Source organism: Tubulanus polymorphus, chromosome 11 (genome assembly GCF_964204645.1).
Source record: "Tubulanus polymorphus chromosome 11, tnTubPoly1.2, whole genome shotgun sequence".
NCBI classification, from domain to species: Eukaryota; Metazoa; Nemertea; class Palaeonemertea; order Tubulaniformes; family Tubulanidae; genus Tubulanus; species Tubulanus polymorphus.
Window position 1 is genome coordinate 6,100,664 of NC_134035.1, and position 25,602 is coordinate 6,126,265.

General features: G+C 38.1%; 2 protein-coding genes and 1 long non-coding RNA gene across 6 annotated transcripts in view; 2 read left to right on the forward strand and 1 right to left on the reverse strand.

The window, feature by feature from the left end:
• Positions 1-148: 148 nt before the first annotated feature.
• On the forward strand, positions 149-7,967 carry LOC141913311 (ras association domain-containing protein 8-like). The gene is made up of 4 exons (XM_074804808.1): positions 149-241; positions 1,965-2,990; positions 3,928-4,458; positions 5,193-7,967. The coding sequence occupies exons 2-4, from the start codon at positions 2,033-2,035 to the stop codon at positions 5,303-5,305; spliced, it is 1,602 nt and encodes a 533-aa protein (XP_074660909.1). The 5' UTR covers positions 149-241; positions 1,965-2,032; the 3' UTR covers positions 5,306-7,967.
• A 3,526-nt stretch (positions 7,968-11,493) lies between these two features.
• Positions 11,494-25,602, forward strand: part of LOC141912530 (sorting and assembly machinery component 50 homolog B-like) — a 69,734-nt gene continuing 55,625 nt past the window's right edge. For 3 of the 4 annotated variants that reach the window (XM_074803783.1, XM_074803784.1, XM_074803785.1), the window contains exons 1-2: positions 11,494-11,739; positions 14,796-14,871. The gene's annotated coding sequence lies outside the window, so the exon portion shown is untranslated. The remainder of the gene's footprint in view (positions 11,740-14,795; positions 14,872-25,602) is intronic. The other variant, XM_074803786.1, reaches the window with a different exon arrangement.
• Positions 12,687-15,875, reverse strand: LOC141912531 (uncharacterized). Its single transcript, XR_012620181.1, has 3 exons — positions 15,773-15,875; positions 13,969-14,111; positions 12,687-12,746 (listed from the first exon to the last, which is right to left on the reverse strand). It is a non-coding gene; the product is annotated as an uncharacterized LOC141912531 (long non-coding RNA).

The following is a 25,602-nucleotide window of genomic DNA, read 5'->3' on the forward strand; positions in this document are numbered from 1 at the left end:
TTTCTATCGTTATTAAGAGAATATATTTAAACGAAAGAAAAATTGATCTGAATCCGAGAATGAAAAATTCGCACTCGGCCCGCCTCGTTGAATAAAGTTTAAATTGAATTGTATTTGTAGGTGTCTAGGAGGTGCTGCCACCTCACTTATCCAATATGGCGTCATTTTGATCCCGATGAAGTCAATTATAAATTATCGTGTTTTAATTAGTGTTTTAATCGGTGTTGGCGCTGGTTTCTATGTAAGTTGATGTCTATTTTATTAATGTCGTTTACAAAATCAATGGAATGAAGTTTTGTTTTAGAGCTGTTTATCTGTGGGTTAGGAGAACGGCGCGGTATAGGCCTAGCACACAATCAAATCGCTTTTTTGCGATCCTTTCGTCTTCGATTCTCTACTCATGGAAATAATCCGTGCTATTATATTAATTTCCGATTCTGTGATTTCTCCTATTCTACGATTCTATGAATTGAATATCACCCAAGTAAGTTAGTGCGATTCGTACCGTCGGAGCGATCGCAAACACAGGGACTTGTCACAACTGATAGTGAATGAATAAAACCAATATCAATGACCAGGTCCACTATCCCTCTGTATAATATAAAAAAAAGGGTGGCAACAAATTGTCAATCTGACAATGACTTCTCCACTTCAATCGACTGTAATTCCAAAAATTATCAACCGATTCACATGAAATAAGCTTTAATACAACCTAGAAGACTTTCTGCTTCGAACGAGCCTTCAACCACCACTCTCCGACAATTATCTCACAACGAAATCACCTTTTTTTGACGAGAGATAGCTCAAAATGGAGGTCTACCGATTCTATGGTGGACAGCAAAATAGTCGTTTTTTTCACTTCAAACGATGATTTCTATGTGAGATCTTAGAGAAAACCCCAACAAACCATACATTTTTTTAAACTACGCAGTCTTCTACATGTGAGATCCTGCTTAACTGCTAACGTACGTCTACGAATTGAATAGGGCCTATCATCACTCACGCGTATATAGTGCGATTCATACGAAGAATAGTACGTGATCATTTGCGATCGTATCGATTCATACAATCGTAGTTTTGATATGGCCTAATATTTACGCAAAAGAAATGCGATTGTCCTACTAGAGAGTTAGGCCTATGTGGGTTAGGCAGTAGACAGACTTTCCCATAATTCTGTGATCAATGACGCGGCGCTTCGCTTAGGCCTACCCCTTCTCTGAGTGGCTCTGGCTCCTGGCCTAGTCCCATAGCCGATAGGCCTAGAACTTATGAGCATCTAAATAAATTACCGAAGTAAATCAATGCTATGCTAATGCCTATTTATGAAACACTTCCTTGTTTATCTTACGACTGGACCGCAGCCTTTAAAGTGTTGCCCGCATGGGTCCTCCTTGTTATGTCTACTATTTCAACTTGACTTGAGAGCGTACCCGGTGGCCTAGCTCAGTCAGTGTTGGTGGTACATGCATGTTAAAAGTCTTATTAGGACCAGAGGGCACTGGTAGTTGACCGAAACATTGTTTTTAATCCATTTTAGACTGTATTTAACAAGGGTATCCAAACGTCTTCATTGAAAGGTGTTAAATATAGAAAAGTGACTCCATGATTTGAAAGTTTAACAATGTGTTTCCATGCCTACATACCAAACTTCAGTTGGCACTGCAGTGCGGCGTATAAATTGGTGATTGACTTGGCTAGTACACCGCACTGTGGTGTATTAATGTAATTCATTAAAGTTTCTATCTCTAATGAAAGATGGCAGCACGGATATAAGTAACCAACGATGCACCGTGCTGCGGTGTAGACGCGTTATAGTGAATGCCTGATATCTGAATGCACTGCCCTGGAATTTTTCAAACATTTTCGAATTATCTCCCGCACTTTAGGGTATTTATTATGCAGCACCGAAAGGGTTTAGGAGGTCTATACAAGTGATAATATACACATTTTTTCTTTTTTTCTAGTGTAGAATGAGTGAGTGTAGGTGATAGTCTCAGTGCTGCTACTGCTGACTGCTGCTGGTGCCGCGAAGATGGAGTTTAAAGTATGGGTAGATGGAATCCAGCGTGTTGTTTGCGGAGTCACCGATGACACGACGTGTCAGGATATAATATTCGCGTTGGCCCACGCTACCGGAAAAATTGGCCGATTCTCGCTGCAAGAAAAATGGCGTGACAACGAACGGTTGCTCGTTCCATCGGAGCATCCGTTGATAACGCTGCGGAAATGGGGAGAATACGGCTCGGAGGTGCAGTTCGTTCTGCGTCATTCGGATAAGAACTCCAACGATCCGTCGAAGACTGCATCGCAACAAACCCCTCAAAAAACGGCGACATTTCCACGAAAGGGGGACAAGTCGAATTCGTGCCCGTCATCGTCGGGGGCGACAGCCGGGGGTTTGCCCGTTACGAATAATCTGAAGAAGTCGTTATCGTTTAGCGGAGTTCACGGAGCTCCCGGGTTTCAGCGTAAAGACGAACGATCATCGTCGCGTAAACACGGTACGTTAGATACGGTCGCCGAATACAGCGGTAGTAAACACCGGACTCATCGAGCTGGATCAGCTGAAACGACCACTCGGACAGAGCGCGATCCGCGACGACGAGAAACGACGTCGGCCAGTCCGGAACGATTGAAGCCTCGTTCCGGGAAGAAATCGCCTCATTGCGACAGCATCGATCGTAAACACTCCTCTAGTCTGCGTGACGACCGCGCGAAACGCGATCGATCTAGTCTGAAATTCTCGTTGATCCATCCGATTCCGAGTCCGCGAGCCGACAAATCGTTATCGCTGTCAACCGCCACGCTCGATCAGTCCGCGGCTGAGGCCACTAATTTACCGGATGTCGTCGCTAAGGGCGGTTACGATAAGAATGAATTTGAACAGCAAATTCTCGAGCAGGGCACATACGAAGATTTAGACAAATTAGTCGAACTTCAGGTAGAAAGATTAAAACTGCAAGTTTCACAAATGAGAATTATCGATTCAGGTAAGAATAAGTCACTAACATTGAGGGTGATGGCACGGTATAGACAGCAGATTGTTTGAGGGGGATGGCAGGGTATAGACAGCAGATCGTTCGAGGGGGATGGCAGGGTATAGACAGCAGATTGTTTGAAGGGGGATGGCACGGTATAGACAGCAGATTGTTTGAAGGGGGATGGCACGGTATAGACAGCAGATTGTTTGAGGGGGATGGCAGGGTATAGACAGCAGATTGTTTGAAGGGGGATGGCACGGTATAGACAGCAGATCGTTCGAGGGGGATGGCAGGGTATAGACAGCAGATTGCTTGAGGGGGATGGCAGGGTATAGACAGCAGATTGTTTGAGGGGGATGGCAGGGTATAGACAGCAGATTGTTTGAGGGGGATGGCAGGGTATAGACAGCAGATTGTTTGAAGGGGGATGGCAGGGTATAGACAGCAGATTGTTTGAGGGGGATGGCAGGGTATAGACAGCAGATTGTTTGAAGGGGGATGGCAGGGTATAGACAGCAGATTGTTTGAAGGGGATGGCAGGGTATAGACAGCAGATTGTTTGAAGGGGGATGGCAGGGTATAGACAGCTGATTGTACGAGGGGGATGACAGGGTATAGACAGCAGATTGTTTGAAGGGGGATGGCACGGTATAGACAGCAGATTGTTTGAAGGGGATGGCACGGTATAGACAGCAGATTGTTTGAAGGGGGATGGCAGGTTATAGACAGCAGATTGTTTAAATCATATGAAAAAAGTTCACCTCACCCTGAAAAACATGTCTCGAATTTCAATCAGTTGTTCAGTGAAACATAGGCCTAATTTGAAAGAAACACCTGGGCTAGTTCCGTTTCATCTAGTCAACGTAACTATTAACTAGAATATTGAAGGCAATATTTTCTTAAGTCGTCCGAGATATGTGTTTGTAAATTTCCTAACGTTTTTCAGAGATAAACTTTTGGGAAGAGAAGGAGACAGAGGCGTCCCAGTTGACCGGTGAGATCAGCGCGGAGATCGTTGAAATGGAAGAAAAACTACAACGGCTCAACGTTGAGCAATCTGAACTGTCGCCGGTGTCCGACGATTTGAAAACCGAGGAGTTAAAAACGAACGAAGTCGAATCGGTCGTTCGGTCGTACGAGATAAAAATACGTGACTGTGATAAAAACCTAGCCGACCGCGTGAAAGAAGCCACCGGTTTAGAGAACGATATCGAACGGGAACGAGAAGCGTTTAAACGGTTACGCGAACGCGAGCTCGTCGAGTTAGAACGTCAACTACGTATCGTAGACGCCGAAATGAAAACTAAAATGGACGAATATAAATCTGAACGCGATTCGTTGGACGACGTGGAAACCGAGGTTCGACTGTTGGACGCGAATCTCGTGTTAAAAAAGAAAACACTCCACAATGTCGAGAAGGAGTTGAAAAAGCTGAATTTAAATTCGTTCGTTCGTCCGTGCGTTGACGATATCATAGGTAATTAACTTTCGCTGCATCTATTCTACATTTTCTGCCCCTCGTAAATTTGTAAAAATTGAGCCCCTCGTAAATTTGTAAAAATTGATGTCTGTTTTTATTTGAAACTAGTTAAGATGTTTGATGCAGTTATCAGTCTGCGCTGTCACCTGATCTTATAACATCCAACTTGATAGCGAAATTTCACTATATTTGATTTCTTTTCAATTACATGATATTTTGCCATTCGTTTGTAACGTGATCTTCAGAGTCAAGTTGCTGAAAAGTTGGTTAAAGATAACCGGCGGATAAATACCATAGTAACGATGAACTTTTGATATGTCACTATGTCAACTATCCACTGGTTAACTGTAACCAACTTCTAAGCAACTGGTCCCAGCTTTTTCACTCCTATTTGTTGGTTTTGGCCCACATGGGCATCTCCCCAGTGAGCTGTTGCGTTCACTTTTCCTCTGTAGCGGAATCAAAAGTTATTTTGAGAAGTTTTCAACACACTTTGATGTCTTAATGTCTTGTATAGGTTTAGTATACATTTATCTTCTCAAGGTTGCAAAGTTGTAGCTCATTACATGCTCTGCGATTGTCTGCGATCTGAAACTATCAGATTGTCAAGTATTTCAAAGATTGGTTCCTCGACTCTTAGTTTTCAACTTAATCCTCAATTCAGTTGTCTATAGTTTTATTGCGTATTTATTTATTCATATATTTTGTTGTTTTATTTTATGTTTTTCTAGATGAGAAAAGTTCGACGTCTCAGCGTCCCGGCTCCGGGCGAAAACTTGCCAACCCGCAAAGTCTCGTTGAAGCTGTCCCCACTTCAAAAAACCCGCACGGAATGTGGGTTTGATAAAACGATTCTGTACAATTCAACAGCCAAAACTAGCGCCTAGCACTTCGTGGATTCATCCGTGAAATAATGATTGAATTTACAGTTCCGTTATAACCCTAGATTATTTCTACAAAGAAAAATGGGGCGCTTTAACTAATTGGCTATGTAAAGAACGGTATTTTGATAGAAATCGAGTTAGATTTGTCGTACTTGTTCTCAAAAATATGTTAGTGCTACACGAGCTTGCGCTGGTGTTAGAAAAAAGGATGGTGTTTGTAGCCGAGTTCGAATGTACAAGTGAATGAAATTTTAAAAACTTCTGTCTATGTCAACCATTTTTAGATAATGTCAAATTTATAGGTATCATCAGTATGATTTACCGATAGAAACCAGATTAACATTTGAATTATGAATTATTTTAAAGAAAGCATTTTATTTATTTATTTATTAAGATATATTTATTTTATTCCGTAATGTTACGTAGTAATCGTAGCCTGAATTGATGTAGTGCTTAGAGATTGTTAATTAGTTTCTGCGAGTGAGGTTGAAATGTTGAAATCTCTTCATCTGTTCACCTGCTGTTCCTGATTTTCAGTATTTTGTCACTATTTTATCGCGATTTGATTTGTTCGATGTGAACAGAAATGTGAATGATATTACAGAGGGTTTTACCCCCTTGATGACTGATTAATTTGAACATTTTCATTCATATTTCGATGAAATTTTCGCGAAGAAAACTCAATTTGTCACCGATAACACTTCAGAGGTTGGCAGCCCTCAGCTGTAATCTTCAAGTGCTGTATATATTTTTTAGAACCCCGTGATGTAAAAGACAGCTTTCCCGGAATTGTTGTTGGCACCGTAACATTTTCAAATTAGTAAATTGTAACTGAGATTTCGAACTGGTGAAGTGGAAAGATGAACTAAACTTCACTAATCACCGAGGTGCCGCCCGTACGCATCACACGCAATCAATTTCCTTCCGTCCGTCCAAATCAGCAAGCATTCTAACAATGTTTCAATAACAAACAGTTCATTAAATAGACAGGATACAGTTTCACTTCTCCACATTTCCGATTCATTCAGTTTTTCGTTCTGTGTTTTTGTTACATGTTAGTGAAGTCGTGCAGATAAGGCTAGGTTCATGTTATCGTTGAAAAAATAAACCGAGAAACATGTTCGGATTTAAATCGCGCTCAATATTATTGTTTAAATAATGTTGATATCTATGTTTGATGATTTCGATAGAATTAATTCGATGAAATACACAAGTGAATATGTGATAAATTCTACAGATCTGGCGAAATATCCAACCACCAGCAAACCCTACTCGTCAGGTAGGTATATGACGCAGTAGCTTGAAAATACGAGCTCAAGTTAGTTATGTCTAAACTTGGTAAGAAGTCTAATAGACTAGTCCACAAATAAAATGTGTAAACTAATCGAAATTGTATTGTCAATGGTTTAGATATTATTTATTGATTCTATTGTTTACTGTGTCTAGTGTATACCTGTAACAGTTTAGTGTCAAATATCTGTGAACTATTATGCGACCTCACGTAGTGTCCTCATACTAGTGAGTCAGTGAGTGTGTGACCTCACGTAGGGTCCTCATACTAGTGAGACGATGAGTATGTGACCTCGCGTAGTGTCCTCCTCTCGCTAGTGTATATACGTCTATGAGTTGTCTATGCAGTTCTACGTCAGTGTGATAAAGGTGTCTAAATCAGCCAAACCGATTGTTGTTATTCTCTCTAAAATATGCAAGTGTTTTAAAAAGATGTAGTTTCATTAAATATGATTGTAATGTTTTAATGAATTAAGGAATGTTTACTGTTCAAATCGTCTTATAACCGATACAAAGTTCTGCTTCCTCAGTTACTGATTATATAACATAGCAAGATTATTAAATAACATTTTATGAAGTGTATTATGGCTTTATATAGAATGTGTGTTTATCGTAAGCAGGATCCAGTTGCGCAGTCCTGAACAACGTCGGTCCTAAACGGTCTGGTGGACTGGTCTTGAAAATTAGTCGTTATTGTTTTTATAGAAAAGGTACATTGATATCGACATTATCATCAGAGTCACTTACTATCAATCTAATGTCTATTTCGTTTTGAATGCACGGATCAGCCGCGTGCAATTACTCAAACCTGAAATAGATCTTCGAATGACCATAATCAACACCGGACAGGTGACGTAATAACGTCGTTTACTACGGGTATGGGGAAACATATTGTTAAACTTTATTTAATTTTGTGCGTGAATAACTCGATTCTCTGATTCACCTTCAGGAAAAAGTAGTAAGACTTTGGCAATTTTTGAAAATTTATGGTTCAGTACAGCTTCCCGTCCATTCAGCCAAGACGAGCCAAATTGAGTTATATGATATATGTATCGTGTACGTTATATCTGAAGTTGTGTATCCTCAATATAGGCTGACTTGTAATAATTATAGACATTACACATAAATGAATGAAATGTTGCATCCTTCCTCGCATTTGAAATGAAATAGACATTACCAGTTGTAAGTTGGATGCATTAGTGAAATTGTAAAATTGTAAATTGAAACTTTGAATTGAAGTAATGACCGTAAAACTGTAGGTTGCCGATGATATATGTTATGTTAGTACGTCCCGATCCTCCTCGTCCTCCTCGTCCTCGTCCTCCTCCTCCTCGTCCTCCTCCTCCTCCTCCTCCTCCTCCTCCTCCTCCTCCTCCTCCTCCGATCATCTGCAAGCATTATTTTTCTATATCTTCAGAATTTTATATCGCCCCACACGTGAGATTTTCAGAGAATTACTTATGCAACAGTCTCAAAGCCGCTTAATTCCGATCATTTGAACCCAGATTTTGATCATCTAGATACCATTTCTGGTCTGGTCTTTCTATACCGTACATAAAAAAAACTTTTAGTCATTGTTCTTCTTGAATTTCATTAATGTTCCTTAATGTTCTGAATTAAGCGGGTTTGACTGGATTTTTTTCTCAATGAATTGAATATGTATCCCTTCCACAAAAAGAAAATTCTAACTAAAATGTAATGAATTCGATTTGTTGACAAAATGTATTTACGTTATATTAAAACACACATGTTCGATTATTCGTGAAATTTTCAGTAGACTGGATGCTTGCCACGGAGTTGATGCGTCGGATTATCGTTTTTCCGGACTAAATGTTTCTACTCCGATCGATACAATGATGACACATTGTTGGCCGAGCGAAAAAATTACTATTGTCGCGCGGGAGCCGAGGCAAGCAGGGTCAAGTCTACTCATTAACTCACAGCTTTATAACATTTATTGAGCGCATTTTGTTAATCAAAATGTGCGGGTTTAAAGTGACGCATTTAATCGTACAGTATACTGCGCTCAATTCAGTTCAACTCAGATATTTGTACAAGGATTTGGATGATAATATCGAGTCGAACAGTTTCTACAGTCCAGAGACTTCCTGAGCGGAGTTTCCTGAACATCTGTTTTACATCAATGTTTAAACAGCTACCCATATATCAGTGATACCCGATTTTATATAAATTCACAAGTGCAGAATTCGTATTTGAATAAAACGGTAATCAAAACTTTTTTAGTATTTCCATTTATGGAGTTGGAAGGTATCTGTCGGGCTTCACTTCCAGGCCTTACTCCCAGGCTTCAACGTCGAAACATAATCCCACAGCAATCTATCACGATTGGGTTGTTGGGAATGGAATTGGGAATAATATCTTGTTGAGAGACGAGAGACTGGTCAAAATGCGGCATTCAATGCAAAACCTATAAAATAAACACTTGAATTTTGATACCAATGGCACGGTGCATCAGGAGTCTCGTGGTTCGTCAAAGCATTTCCAGCATCATTATTATTGGCAAAATCTGAATTAATTCAATTTCATGCAATATTATATCATCGTCCAATATCTACAAAATTAAGACTGGATTTTATGTAGCGTTTTACTGAGTGAGAGAGACACTAATATCAACACAATCGTCCTGATCAAATTTCTTGTCTGTGAAACAGGAACTAAGATGTACGTAATACACTTCGATACTTACGATTCGTCATCCCATTTATACCGTACTTACACAGACACCGATCATTGGGTCTCGGACAGACAGTGAGAGTGCGTGTGACCCCTGCGCTGTATCTTCAGCATATATCCGACTGATAACACATTTAATCCAACACAAAATGACGACATATTAATTTTTTCACACATTTAAATCCTTATCGCCGTAATGATGGCATATCGTGGATAGTATGCCCTTCAACTGTCACTGTCACACGCACAAGATTAATTATTTCTTATCCTTTGTGCAGTGTCACAGTGATCATAATTAGGCACGTGACACCGAAAACAATAAATCCATCCTATATGAGATAGAGCTCATCTTCTGATCGGTCGTGCGGTTTGGTGAACTGGTTCTGATATGTCCGTTCTAGATTCAAACTTCATCGCTGAAAAAAACTCAAAAAAGTTTTTTAATTTCAACAAACCAATTGGCTGAATTAAAATAGATGAATCATCGATTGATGTAGCTGTTTGTTTACTGCAAATAATAAAATGATTAGTTAAACATTTGATAGAATCGGATTCTACGTTAATTTCAACAAAGCGAGAAAAAACATCTAATAAAAAGTTCCATAAACCCATTTTCAATATTACATCAACTCCAAAATAGATTTTTCGCCCCAACTATACAAGTTGATTTTTTTAAAGGAAAACCTAGAATATCTATAATAATGATAATAATAGTAATAATAATAATAATAATAATAATAATAATTAATAATAATAATAATAATAAGAAGAAGAATCTAAACTCGAAATGGTTTAAAAATTAAGTATGATTTATGTTTTATTCGTCGTCACAACAGAATTAGACTTTAATCAAGTTAATGAAACAAAGATCACAGATAAATATTTATGAATTAAAAACAGACCCAACGGAATAATCCAATAACAGGTTAGTCCAGAAACCAAGATCCAAACGACAAACAAACGCCATTCAACACCATTTTACACACACATTCGACAAAATCTTCACGATAAATTCCTCATTCCTTATTAGATGTAATCCTATAGTTGACTTCAATACGGCCATCAATACCTGAATTACCAAATTCCGCCGACCTGCAGGAAACAACCGTGTGAATGAATGAATGATGTATCAGATCTGCTGCAACTATTAACACATCCGACATCAAGCATTTTCCAGCTGATTAGTTACCCCTTAACCTTTACTGCGCGATATCTTTTACTTACCACGCGAAGAAACTTCTACCACCATGGCCCAGTAGTTGCTCTCAGAGACGCCCGCCCACGCTCGCCATTTCTCGATGCTTAATCACCATGCGTTTCGATAGAAAGCTTTGACCTACAATTATTCGTCGAAATATTACCGATGAACTTCGCATTCACTGGTTTTTAAAATCAGACGGAGTCAGTGAGTTTGGACGCAAAATAAATATCTGAAATTCGAGATTGCAGCCTCGTGTAGCAGGTCAGTGTTATCGCTAGTTCGCTTACTTCAGAGGGCAGAATAGCAATTCAATCTGAACAGTTTTTAGGCCCCTGCCCACATGAATAGTAGTAAGCTATTAGTCTCGTATCTCATTCTACTGGCGAATATCTTATATATGATTTCGCGTAAAGCTGTTTATTTGAAATTCCAATCTAAAAAAAAATGTTTCACGATATTTTGGAAAGAGCATAACATTTGGAAAAATACAGAAGACATATTAAGTCTTTTTATAAAGTATACGTAAAGTAAATGCTCTTGAAGCGACCCTGTATTCCTGCGATCCGAATTTTGCCATTTTGTGATCATTTTGGCTAGAACCAAAAGTGTTTTACAGTCCTAGCGGGTTTAGACGAAGTTGGTTGTAAACGTTGATCTGAGCCGATTCGTCCTCGGGATTAGCCCGGTGCGTACGGCATTGTACCATACTAGAAAACAAACAAAAAACATGTTTTTCTTATGTTAACTCGTTGAATTTGTTTTTAGTTTCATCTCATACCGGGATCTGTGCACGTGTGCATCGTCAGGCTTTGCGTCGTGCGGAGATTCAACGATAAACGTCTAGAAATTCAAGATCACAAATTCTGAAACTACTTCACGCGTAAGATATGATGATTTATGTATATTTCAGTGTTAGCACTTGTGATCAGACAATCTCCAAGTGTTATCCGGTACATTACTACTATCTACCTGCCTACGTCAGACGATCAGGTATTTCAGATATTCGGCCTTTAAGGCAGTTAGATAAACAACACGCAGTCCCGAATGATTCCTGACGAATTTTACTACTAATGTGTGTATGTGGGGCGGCCCGGAGTGGGTATTACTTGGAAAACTCAACTGATCCAGACAACCAAACAAACACGAGGATATCAAACTCTAGACAACAATGGAATACATGTATAACATATATAAGTATTTCCACAGTGAGTGAGTAGCTGGGGTATTTTATTGTTTTCTTTGCCTAGTAAAATGTTTGTGGGGGCAGCAGCGCAGTATAGTAGTGATAAGATTGTTGCGCAAATGTTCTATAGCTTTCAGCGTTTGTTTTGGCAGCTCGAAAAGTATCAATGGCACTTAATCGGCACTAGCCCGGGTGCACATCAAAGCACTATAGCCCGGCACTATAGCCCGTGATACTAGCTCTGCACTAGTCCGAGACACAGCCCGGCATTAGCCCGGCACTAGTCCGACACAAGCTCGGTAGGCTTGCATCTGGAACGCATTAAATTCGATTGATTACTAAAGATAAATTATGTTATCCGCTATCCATATTTGATAATCCATCAGGTGATTGCAATACATATTTCAAATTCTATTTGAAATCTATTCGGAATTGAATAATAACTTTCTGAATCTATGTGTCTCGGTGAAATAGAATAGATTTCATAAGGTCAACGACCGTGGCATCTTTAAATGCCGATTCAGCGTGCGATTATACTGCGCAGCACCGTTCAGAGATAACCAGTCAATTCAGAGACACCTTTTTATGGTCCGTGTTGGAGATAACTGTCTTTGTGTATTACGAATATTTTGTCCAATAATTCCCATTATGTAATGCCAGTTTCTAGCTATTATTGTTGATATTTAGTTACAGGTATCACGCCAGGTATCTGTTCTCTCGCGCTCATGTTTGTCACGCTTATGATTTCAAGTTTACATGGTTGACTTTATTTTTGTGGTTTTATGTTTATTTTTATGTTTGTGGCATTTGTCGCCCCTTTTTGGTTAGGTAAATATCTCACGAGTGCTCTGAGTAGTCAATTTGTAGCCCTATTTTTCGGATATGAAGTAAATAACAGGAGGTCCTGTTAAAGCGCGTATTACTTCTCTCGTAGGTTCGCATTAATGTAGTCCCTGCAACAGTCCTAAAACGACCGACTTGAGCGTAGTGTATACTGCAGTAGTTCTGTAATTGCGAATAACTGTGGAAAAACCTGAAAATGTCGAGAGAAAAAGTTGCACGTAATTGATACACGAAGTGTTAGGCAAGAAATGAAATGTGTAGGTGGGAGGGGAACATGAGGGGGTGGGAGGAACGAAATGTCAAGTAGCTCTAGCATAGATGGAATTCCTACAGATAATGTCAGAACATCTAAAATACCAGACTATCAAACAAGTAGTAATGTCTGCCACGGCACTCGGTGGTTCATTTGGGGAAAAAATCAACGAAAGCTTTCCGTAAATTTATTGGTAATTCGCTTTCCAAAAATGTCATCTTTGGTAACAAACCACGATATTATGTATCGAAAAAATGAAGCCATCGAACTGAAGTTCTAAAATATTTGCTGAACATTTAAGACTAAAATGAACTGGAGTTTTCGTTCATTAGAGAAATTGATATGAACAAGCGATTGGTTGATGACGATTTGGCTGTGTCTGAAATTTGATATGGTTTACGACGAATTACAAACAATTTGAGGAATTTCAGCAGCCTCGGCCATCAGTTATATACATATATAGTTCAGAAGTGTGGGATTATACATATATGAATTGATTCCTAACTTCAAAAAGTAACTTTTGGCGACGTATTAGTTGATATGGCAGGTTTCACGATGACGATCAGCTTCAAAGCCGGTGGTTTAAAGAAAAACATTCAATCAATTATTGTGTGGGACTTATCATCGTTTTTCTTGTAACTGCAGGCTTTTAGTGTTTCATGAATACCATTCATTAAGTTATGATTCATATTATTTTCTATTCATAGTCATTATCTTTACCTGGATAAAAAAGACTTTTCTCAAACGGTCGAACGCTCGCGCCGCCAAAAATGTATAGGATGATATCATTCATCCGTTCTATTAGTAGCGGCCATTTTGAAAAATGACTGTTGACCTACATATTCATATAAGGGCAAATTAAGAAAACTTGTCATTTTGAAAAAATATCTTAACTCTCAGGATGGAAAGAAGAAATCTGAGAAACGTCAGAAAAACAGAGTTCGTAGTTAATTATTTCGTCCAGATTGTTGGGTTTTTATAAACAGGCATCAATTCGTTTGGCTTTGCTGATGTTGTTTGTATGGGTTTGATATAGAATCAACGATGCATATAAACTGCGACAACATCTTTGCTTTGCATTTTCTCTGAATATCGACAGAAAGGGTCAAGGTTTGTCTTCAGGTTATATTTGAATATTTTAGGCGACATGTTGTTTTACCCCTGATCATAATGACGTTAATGATTCTCGGTAAAGTGTGACTGATGCTTGGCCTGGATCGATTCCAAATTTGTCATTACCCGCCGACTGCCAACAGCGCCAGAAAAACCTTGCGAAATCCTTCCAGAACTCGAACCATTGGCCTGTAAAAAATGTTTAGAAAATACTGTCATTGCAAAGTATTGTGAAATATTGATTTCAAACTGGAATAACGATGAATTAGATTATCTTTTAAATCAAATATATAAATATATAAGTGTAAAACGATAGTCAGATAAAAGCTGTAAATTGAAGAGTGATGATGTATTTATTCATGTTCAAAACTTCGATATACGAAAAAAAAAACATATATACGATACAACCCATCATATCTGCAACTCAGGTCATCCAACTCTCTACAATAAAACAGTCGTTTGGAATGAAACTACAAAATTAAGTTTAATGTGTGGGGCACTGGAGAAAATAATGACTTACGCTTAGCAAATAGAATTGGAAACATACATTGGGATTCAAAAACAGAGGCTATTCAAATGATACAATGTGATGGCGACTTATTTATATCAAACTGGTGTTAACGACCTATACGGAAAAATAACCAAAAAGTCACGCATAGCTATACACAACTAGACAGCACCTGTTTTAGGCCACCTACACATTAGATAAAACCAGGATGTCTCACGTGTAACACGTGTGGGAAGAAAATAGCAAACGCTGTCACATTTTCCACTAAAATTCAAATTTAATTCACAGAAATAATTATCATATTCATCATATTATACCGATGAAATTATATTCAGCTCTTTTTAATGATCTGTTTTTTTTTTTAGAAACTTCACATCTCAATTTCAACGACGATTATTCGTTATTAAGAAGCCATCAAGAATTATGATCAATTGAAAAATGGTAAGTCAAAAAGTGTATGATGTAATCAGACATTCATTTAAAACAGACACGCGTGTAAATAATATCCCTATCAAAAGGACGCCTTAATTATTCGTTCTTAGGCAGATTGATTTCTGGTTAATTTTTGTGTGGAGGAAAAAGAATTAGAATTTATTGAACATATTGCTAATTGCTACGTAATCATATAAAACATATGAAAAATATTCTCAAAATTCTCAAAATTTCCAGTCAGAAATCCTATAGTCCACTGGCTAATTAAATCTAGTCAGGGATCATAGTCCTCCGTACAAGTGAGGTGCTTTGATCAATACCAATGCATTCACAATCGGTACGGCCCCATTTCATTAAAAAAACAAACCATAGCCCGCAACAACTGCACGCACCTGGATTACCAGAGCACACTCAATCGACAGTAAAAGGCAGATGAAATAATGACAGTAAGCTCTGGTAGCTGCGTCAAATATTACGTATAGCAGTTTGACTTACTCATAATAGATGAATATTAGGATAAAGTCGAATAAGTGAAATAAACCCAATAAGGAAACCTTTTCGTATACTCGTTTTTCTGTTTGTATCGTGGGATTTTACCGTAGAAACAATAGTTCTTCATATTATTATAACTGGGAATTTTTTTTTCATAAATTCAGGTAATTGATTCTGTGCGTCGAGTTAGGATGTAGGATAACGGATATTAATGATCATTTGCTTTAGTAATTAAGATTAGGAGAGAGAGCTTGGATGTGAACCTAAAAAGAAATGAGGGATTTCGAAACCTCTATTAAACATAATTTAACCGAATAAATCCTATGACTATAAATACAATTCTGAAAATCCTTTTAGAATCAATGTATTGAGAAAAACAAAAGCAATATCTAGAAGTCAGCTGAGTGGTTTTACTCACCTTGCGACAAAAACGTCTTCACCTCTAAGCAGTCATCGGGTCGCCTAAAATAGTGTCCACTCGCTTCAGATCTCAGGAGCGAAAAAAATCAAACCGTCTTACGACAACCCTGCAATAGACGTCACGGGTAATAATAATTACGTCGTATCACAATAGTGATCAGGGGATGATTGTGAGTAATACATCCAAAGTACATTCGGTACTCGTCCTAACTCGTGGCAGTCAGTCAGTCAGTTATCTCTCTCTTTCTCATAGTAAAATTCTATGAAATTCCAGGTCACGATTTTATTTCGTGTCAAACACATGAGTGACTACACCAACATATCGCAGCTTTATATTCAAAATAATATATATCTTTTTGCGATCAAATTCTAGCAGAGATGCAAAAAAGAACATTTTGATTTCGAACGTTTTTTTTGTGAATATTTTCTCGTGAATCGATCGCACGAAAATATGATCTGTTGATAAGAATTTTTTTCGACTTCAGGGAGTGCAGCGTCTGAATTCAATAGGAATTCTGTGATGCCGATAGGAGCTGCGTGTTACCTGCGTTATATTGACAAACGCTAGCGTATTTATACCGTTAAATACAGGCTGCATCTTCCAAGCCTCTTGTTTGGACCATGGACGTGTAAACTACGTCTTGTCATGAACTCAGACTAACAAATGTAGTCTCTAAAATGTTCGCACCAGCCGAGAAACCGAGATCTACTGATATATTTCCATTTCAAAATTTACACCCCCCCCCCCCCAAAAAAAAAGAAAATACAAATAAACTTTGAATGATTTAATGATAACAATGATGAAAAATAATAATTTAATCATTCGTTAAATTCGTTAGTTTAAGGATGGAGTTGACATGGACCCAGTTTCACAAAAGTGTTTCCTAAATCGATTTATAGACCTAAACTGAATTGATGAAGAAATGATATCTATTTAAGAGTTTAAGTGAATCTGAACCCAGCTTTTCCATTTCAAAATTTACTCCTCAAAGAAAAAGATTTTGAATAATTTAATGATAATGATAGAAGAATAATGTAATCATTCGAAGTTTAAGGATGGAGTTTACCTGGAGCCAGTTTCACAAAAGTGTTTAATAACTCCTAAATTTATAGATTCAAACTGAATTGATGAAGAAATGAAATCTATTTAAGAGTTTAGTGAATCTGAACCCAGCAGTATTAGCCGAGTACTGAATCTATGATCAGGGACAGTAGAGGTGATTCACGGGAATCTATCCTGAAACTGTTGAGTACTTGCCACGTGTTATTTGGACGGATGACAATTTTTTAATGTTTATTCATGCTGCTGCTGTTTGAAATAAAGTAATTTCATTTCATTGAGTCAGTAACCAGATATAGGCCTAACACCCACCTGACACCATCAACTCATAGGTGATCACCGGCACTGAACGAGAGGGAGTGAGGAAGAGATAGAGAGTGGGCCGGATCGGACTATTCCCCCTCCCCCGGCGTTGTATTCATATATTCATAATAAGTTATACTTTGAAATAATTTTTTCTTCATTGAGTCATTCATACAATGCAAGATAGTTATAGTTTGTTTATCGGTAGCAAAGATTAATTATTGATGATATATAAAAAAGCGTACACGGCGAAAACAACCAGATAAACAACAAGCTTGACACCCACCAGGCCTACACCGAGCTAATTTGTTTTTGCGCATGGAACAAGAATTATTTATGAGTTGACCAAAAAGATACCTCGCAAGCTCTTCGGTTTATATACAAAATGCCCCCAATCTACTGATAAACCATTATTCGTCAGTTCAAGTAGATAGTCACACGAAGATTATAAAGTCATCTTCGGTCTTTATCTAAGTATATCACCAATTTTAAAACGTTCGTTATCTGTTTTCAAAAATATGATTTTCAATATTCGGTTTTTGAATCTGTAACAACGTGATGTAAACAAAGTGTTCTACTTTCTACTCGCCGTTCGTAGTCTTCGTCCCTGGGACCTGCATTTCATTCATTCACTGATGATTCTTTTTGATGATGTTGACTTTTTATGTGTTTCTAAGAAACACGCAATAAAGATGTGGATATTCAGCTATGAATTTGATATTGAGACGATTGTTCTACATGCGATTCACGGCGGTCTGTTGAATATAGTCTTTGTGGTGACGAAAAACGACGAAACTCTAACGGATTAGTAACATTCACATCGGATTCCGGACGTATAGGAAGTACTGTATGTATGCATAATGCCAAATTCGTCAGATTTACATTCACGGTCATATCACCGGTGATCACAGGTAATCCAAGCCTGCTTTATGGTTTGGAGTTGTTTGGAGTCCAGTGCTATCTTCGTTTTGTATCTCAGCCTGCTGCCAATTGGGCTGTGGTCTAAGTTCAAGTTTATTTCACTAAACTTTTCCTGTCAAGCTCCTTATTACGTTCACCACGCATTGACAGTTAAACGAGTGTCGAAGTGCCTTTTGGGGGCACCATCAAAGACACACCCGTTGGTATACACATTTCCTTTTTTTTCTGAATTCCTGATAGAACACCGATCCCTGTTTCACAGATGACTTCATTTCCAATGAGTCAAATTTCAACTGTTTAATCTCGTTGAACCCAACAGACGAACCGAATCCGTTACAGAGATTAAGCAAGACATTATTTGAAACAAAGTTTGCGGGCGATAATTTAGCTGCTGGAGTGTGGCATCTTTAACATCGGCTAACCTCGACCACTGGTATTGGCTGATTAATTAAACATTACCATGAGAGATTGGCCTAATCACTGTAACATGGTCATGGTCGATTCTGTAAATAGATCGATGGAGTCCGTGTCAACAGGCCTCTTCAAGTCACAAGCTTTCCTGTCGATTACCTTGTCCAACTTTGTTGATGCAATCGTTTTTATTCTGATAATCTAAACCAAATCGAAGAAACTTATTTCCGAACGGATGGATCAACAGCGCTATGACACAAAGCAATAGCAGTATCTGTATAAATATAAGTTTATTGTAATGAAACTAAGGACCATGAGGGTCTATTTCAATAAACTTAAACTTTGAAAAAAGTAATATCGAAATAGGCTCTACATTCCAGGGACCTGCTTCACGAAGGTTTAATCCTTGAATCGATGTAATATCTTCACTGATTCTGAGTCTCAGTCGAACCATCGACTCTAAAACGCTTAAGACTCCGTGATCGAACCCAGCGGCGGTGTTTTTAGTTGACGGGGATACACCGCATCTTCAACAAGAGATAATCTGTTGATCTGGGTCCCGAATTCTACTCTGAATCTGTTTGCATTCTATGTTTTTTTTTATCGGATTCGAAGTACAGATATAGTTGTGTGATCGGCGATCGAGTTTACAGAAGTTTTTTAAATCGAAGTACATAATTGGGAAATCTGGTTCCGGTTCATCCAAACAATCTTCCAACCGGTCTGAACCGGCAAGCGACTGATTGGGGTTGATTTATTAGACTGTAAGTTTAGTACATCGAGATTTTTCATAATCATATTATTACAAGGTTGAAGATCATTTTTTCAATTTTTACATTTTTTGGTCGTTTACCACGCGTAAATAGTCCGGCAATTGATTGTAGATTTTTATGTTGTTTTGATCTTAAAATAGGGATTGTCCCCATTATTTATTTATTTGGCTGGTAAATTTTGTTTGATTTTTCGATTGAGTGATTTTTATGTTGTTAGCGGAAGTACCACGGCACAATTTGTGTTAATAAGTCGGCATTGAGGACCAGGCTGACCCAGGTTTGATATCTATTTATCAAATTTCCTACGGATCCTTTTCCCTTGGAACGGGTTGGTCACATAAACAACTAGAAGGTCAATATCTTTAGGTAGAAAATGTCAACCCTACAGGGGTCTGTCTGAGCAACCCACCGATCCGAATGCGATCAAAAATCTACGGAGTACTTGATCATAAAATGTAAAATCCATATTTAGAAATTAACTGCAACTACCTCCGCGAATAGGGAACACTTTTAGTATTTATCAGGCTAAAATTGCCAAAGAATCCTTTGATGGACACGTTCATATTGCCAAAAATCCTTTTTCATGATGCCAAAAATTCGGAAAAGGCATACATACTTCAAAAGCATTTGTATTAACATTCTCAAATTCGTGTAAAATTCAGCCTTCCAAAAAAGTTCTGTATATAATATTTATCTTTAGTTACATTTATTTCTGCGTGTATTTTACCCTCTCATGCATCCGATTCTACATAGCAGGGTTATGTAATATTCTTTTCAGACATCTTCAGAGAGTCAAAAAATCGCATCTCAACGGGGAAAAAATGGAGAGCAGAAGCCATGATTACATTTTCACAACCATGGCTAAGAAAAGGAAAAAATACACAAACAATGGCAAATGACTACCGTCTATTTTGTTTAAGAATTATACCCTTGATGCTGTGAAAATGATCATTTTTTTCAACTTTTCTCGGGGAGGACCCCAGGACGCCTAGCCCGCCGCCTAATCTAGATTCTTCGCCTCGTTTACAATACATCGTGCCCCTTTTAAGAAGTGCTACCCCCTATATTTGGGTCAGGATCCGCCCCTGTAAATGTAGAAAAACCAATGCACCGTATATAAAAACCCACCAATCAGCTTAGACGATACGACAGACACAAACGTGGCGTCAACTGACAATTCAAATATGGCGGACTGATTTTTTCATAGGCAATTCATCCATTCCGTTGTAAACAATAGTTTGAGATTCCATGACATACAGACATGGAAATAATTGCCCAGTTGTGATAGTAGTGACCTAGTAAATAATATTAGTTTTATCGGGATATTCTAAGACGCTCATTAATAGAATTGAGATCTCGGCGTAGATTTCTAATCCCTTTTTTTCACAGTCTTGGAGAGAGTCTTTTGGGCTTTCAACACTGAATTCGTGGAACCCATCTATGTCCTACACAATAGAGAAGTGTCATTAGAGTCAAGATGGGTTCATTCAATCATAATGAAGAAGGGGTATGGGGTTCTAACTCATATAGAAGAAGTAAACCATTAACATTCATTAATCACGATGCTCTATGATGTATATATTTCTGAAAAACAATACGGTGTAGCATATAAATATTTGCTGATATAAACTTTCATATTTTGGGTTAGAATAAGGGTATTGTCTCCGCAAAGAAGCGGTGAAGCGGTAAAAATACTTAAGAAAGATTTACATCAGTAATCAGTATAATTCCCGACATTGTCACCATTTCTGATCTTTTTTCGCTGCTAATAAAAGGTCATTTATTGTAAAAGTGGTTTCTGTGTGTCTTTTTCCCGAGAAATACTTCATTTGATAGGTTTCCTAAAGATTTCCTGTAGGCTAAAATAAGTATTTGCTACTCTTAACAGAAATATCGACCGTCAGCTTCTCAGTTATGCTTTGATATTGATAGGATCTCATTCGGTATGCGGGATTTGACAACAATGATGAAGGATACAACTTTGGACATAAAAGGGTTATCCCGCCCAACTTTGATACTCCGTAATTGAATCTGAAATTCGGAATGAATTTAAATAAGAATTTGAGATGTTGCCACATGGTTTTTGTCTACACCAGGGCCCAGTTGCACAGTCGTGACTTAAGTCCAAAAGTGGTCTCAAATCTTAAGACTGGTCTTAAGTTGTTAGATTGGCTATAGAACCAAGTTGGTCTTAGACTGGTCTTGAGACGAAGCCGCGACTATGCAACTGGCCCCAGAACACACTCTCAGCCGGGCCGCTCCAATCATTACCCCTCGTTTCACTGCAAATATCGGCCGGTCTACTCTCTCTCTCAGGAGTATCAGAAGGCTTGCTACTGTTAAATATTCAATAGACAACATAATAATGATCCACATCGATACATGAAAGAGGACACTTGATGTTTCTCAGATTCACAGACCTGAATCAAAACTAATGAGGACTCTGTGAGAGACACCTTCAGCGAACATTTCTCAAATCATTAAGTGAGTTGAGGTTTTCCAGACAATGGGGGGGGGGGAGGGGGAGGGGTAGGTAGGTTATAATGTACGCAATTTGAAGACCCCGTGAAACATCCAGTTATGGGGCCTCCTCCATATTGATGAGTCGAGAAGATACCCAATATTCGTGCAAGATGAATATGCGAGAGAAATCCAACAATAATTCAGCCAAAGAAGTTGCTAAACGTTACTCGAAATATTTATCATATTTGGCTGAATTAACTGTGGGATTTCTCACGTATATCCGGATTGATATATGATGTTTATTCACCGAATATCATTGGAGAATATTTTCTACGTGGTTTTACAAATATTCGGTACCAGACACCTTTAAGCGATTGTAAAAGCGATTGTAAAAATCGGGGGCCATCAGCACTATTATTTCTAATCTTATTTAGCGGAATCTCTCGGAATTTAGAGAGTATGGGAGATGTAGTCATTGTTGTAGTGATTGTCACGGTAACACCGCGTGCAATTTGCGTGATATTCAGAGATTTATAAAAACATTTCAAAATCGATAAATCCATTTATAATTAGAGTATTCTAATCCCGTCATGTGTTGTCGGGATTCGATGCGAAATCTAGATTCTGTTTCCATAAATATCACTATTAAGAATCATCGTGAATTCACCAATATCTAAAAACATATAACAATAGCTGATGTTCTATGTCGGGGTCTGGCACGACCCCCAGACCCCTGCCCTCTCATAGGCTGTTGCTCTTTCGATTTCTATTTGAGATTATTTCGAATGGTTTTCGAGCCATTTTCAAAATAATTACACATTTTCAGCGCCTGGCTTAATTTATAATGAAGCTCATAAAAAAAACGCTTCAGTCAGGATCAGTCATGATCATTTTGTTTGGTGTTAGATCTTTTGGACCCCGACCTTGTCTATTCTTCATTTGGGCCCCGTAAGGACCTTACTCTTGTATATACTGAAGTTAACTATCAGAATCAGTAAATTCTTACTTATCCATGAAATGAATTGTAATCTTACCTTAAATAATGACCTTCATTTAGACGAGTGGGAGAGGAGTCTTTGGTTTTCTAAAAAGAAAATCAAATACATATTGATAAACTATTTTGACTATTATAGATGCGCAATACATTCAATCGCTATGACGCTAGTGGTTCCGTCAGAAAATGGAGACCGAACCGGCGATGACCTTGCTCTACATCTTCAAACGAACTGAAACCGATCAAACTGTCAGCGCCTAATGCTGCTAACCTAAACACGCCGTCAAATCGATGACGACACTATTTATTTCAAAACCTTACCAACAAACATCACGATTCAGTGACGTAGCATGTAGAACAGTCGCCGACCGACTGACTGCAGGTTATCATCGTCCGTCCGTCCATCCGTCGGTGAGGCAGTAGGTCTGTCTTATTCCTGTCACCAGTACGTATAATGTATATATATTTAGAGAGAGGGATAAACCCACTATTTTCATCATCTCAATTCAGCCAGTACCGACTCTTATGTTAATGATAAAGCTTCCTCGATCAACCAACCTATAACGTATATTTCCTTCATTTGCATAGTCGGCAAATACCCCGCTGTCAATGGACCAATCCCAAAAACATCGACCAATAGAAAACATTTAATCATTTTCGATATAGTAAATATTGAATCACCGATTTTATCATTGAAATGATTATTGTGTAAATTTTAATATTCGAGGTAGGAAAGAGAAGGGTGCTCTTTCAGATTCTTGAAATACGGATGATCTTTAAATTGAATTCACAACCGAGACAAACATCATAGATTTTGTTAGAAAGGAGAGAGATATTCAGTGTCTATAACTAACTTATACATCAAATCAAAATCCGATAGGCCTTTAATTCTATCGATTGAATTTATTTTACATTTTCCCTTTTGGTTGTTTGTACGAAATGTGTTCGACTACATAGGAAAAATTAGCCTACCTTATTAGATATGTTTTGACGTAAGATAAAAGGGAAGCCCTACTCTGCACTCTGGCATAAAATTTTTACGTTTTGAGCATTTGGTTATATATGAAATGGAAGGACAAATTAAAGCCCTCTAAGAAGAGATACGCATCTCTCGTCCTCCCAGGAACCAGTGATACTGTCAAAATACACAAAACCGATATAATCCACTTCGATAAGTCCGGAATTATTCGAGTCATTCTCTGATAGCTGCGGAACTTTTAAGAATTTAAGTTGAAAGATTGTAGTATACACAGTTAGAGTTTGGCAGAAATCTTTCAATAACATCACCCAACATCAGTCTCATTTCGTCTCCTTTTATTTGTCTCCATAGAATTCGGAATTCTTTAAATGTTACAGATTTTGCTGAAAGAACAATCGATATTCTGAAATATTCTGTAGCTGGGACTGTTCAATAACGGTCCAAAGTTTCTAGTGCTCTTTATGCGTTAATCGTCAGACATGAATTAAAATCGTTTTTAGTTGTTAGAAGAACCAATTAGAATCTAAGAAACGCTCTCACAATACATTGAATCCAATCAACATTCTTCACCTGGAAAATTCCAGTTTTTTTGGTTACGGTGCCGGACGGCTTTGGCGCTCGGTTGGTTCCCTGGCTTTTTTCTAAAGGGACCTATTTTTCATGTTTTTTTTTACGTGATCCCCATTATTTATGCCAATCGTTTTATGCCTTAGCTATTGAAGGAACATTTTCAGTTGTTACAAATTATTCTGTTTGAACGAAGACCCGTCTTCAAGCCAATGATGATTTTACGAAATTCATTTAGGTTGATCTTACAAATTTTGCATAAATATTTTCAACTAATGTTTCTGAATGTTGACAACCTGTTTAAAATAAGTTTCGGTTCAAATCTGACAAACTTTGTGTCATTTTACAGACTCATTGTTATTTGTTAATCCACCAAAGCCCGTGCCGCGTTTGAATTGCAGTTACACAGTTCGATATCATCTTTTAATGTAACACACAAACCAAATCTAACTGGTTATAACGGACGAACTCGGAATTCGATGGGTAGCAATACAATTCACTAGTACGTTTTTTAGACTCTCTTAGGGTCTGATTTAGGGCGTGGTCTCGTGGTCCGGATCCCTGTCCGGTTCCCAATGAGGTTGCCTTTCTCAAGACAGAGATAGTTGAAAACTGCAAGTTTGACACTCATTCTCTCGGAATTTGCATCTTCTATGACATACATGTATATCTAAAACTGAGGGCGGACCCCAGTCCGGCCTTTGACTTGGCTGATATATCCGAGAAATGTCTTTTCTTTTCATCTGGACCCCGGCCTTTCAATTTTCCTAGATCTTCCCCTGCTCTTATATCAATTGATTGATTGTTTCTAATTATTCCTTTGGTCCTAGTTTCCGATTGGAGACGTTTTTTATGATAAACTGATCTTTGCAATCTGACGAGATTTCATGTTCAGTTATAATCGTCGAAATTTGCCCCTCTGCTAAATTTACCGATCTTTATGACTGATTCTTATCGAAGTTCAAAGATATCAAAACCAGTGAATCCAACAGACAAAATGTACTCATATAAATATTGTCGTCATAAAACTTCAATCTTCAGAGACGCAAATATAAATCGAGTGCGTACATCGTGCTGCTGGGGAAACTTACAAGGTTTCATTTACGAATCGTTTTTTGGCAGCTTACAACTTGTTTTCTTGCTTGTGAATTCGAAGAAGCCAAAACAGAGATTTCTTTCAATCTAAGTCATTCACGCTCGTTTTGTTTCTTTCTTAGAAAATGCCTGGAAAATTTCCAGAGTTTCGAAGAAATTCGTTGTTAGTCATTTTGATGACGGACTTGGAATATCCAGGACCCGGATACGCGTCAAACTCGACTCAAATTTCTAATTTCTAACTGGCTCCAATAAATATTAA

Bases quoted from the DNA above. Each gene is read 5' to 3' on its own strand.
- LOC141913311 (XM_074804808.1), top strand. From the start codon at position 2,033: ATGGAGTTTAAAGTATGGGTAGATGGAATCCAGCGTGTTGTTTGCGGA. The intron at 2,991-3,927 runs GTAAGAATAAGT...AACGTTTTTCAG, and splicing joins AATGAGAATTATCGATTCAG to AGATAAACTTTTGGGAAGAG. The intron at 4,459-5,192 runs GTAATTAACTTT...ATGTTTTTCTAG, and splicing joins GTGCGTTGACGATATCATAG to ATGAGAAAAGTTCGACGTCT.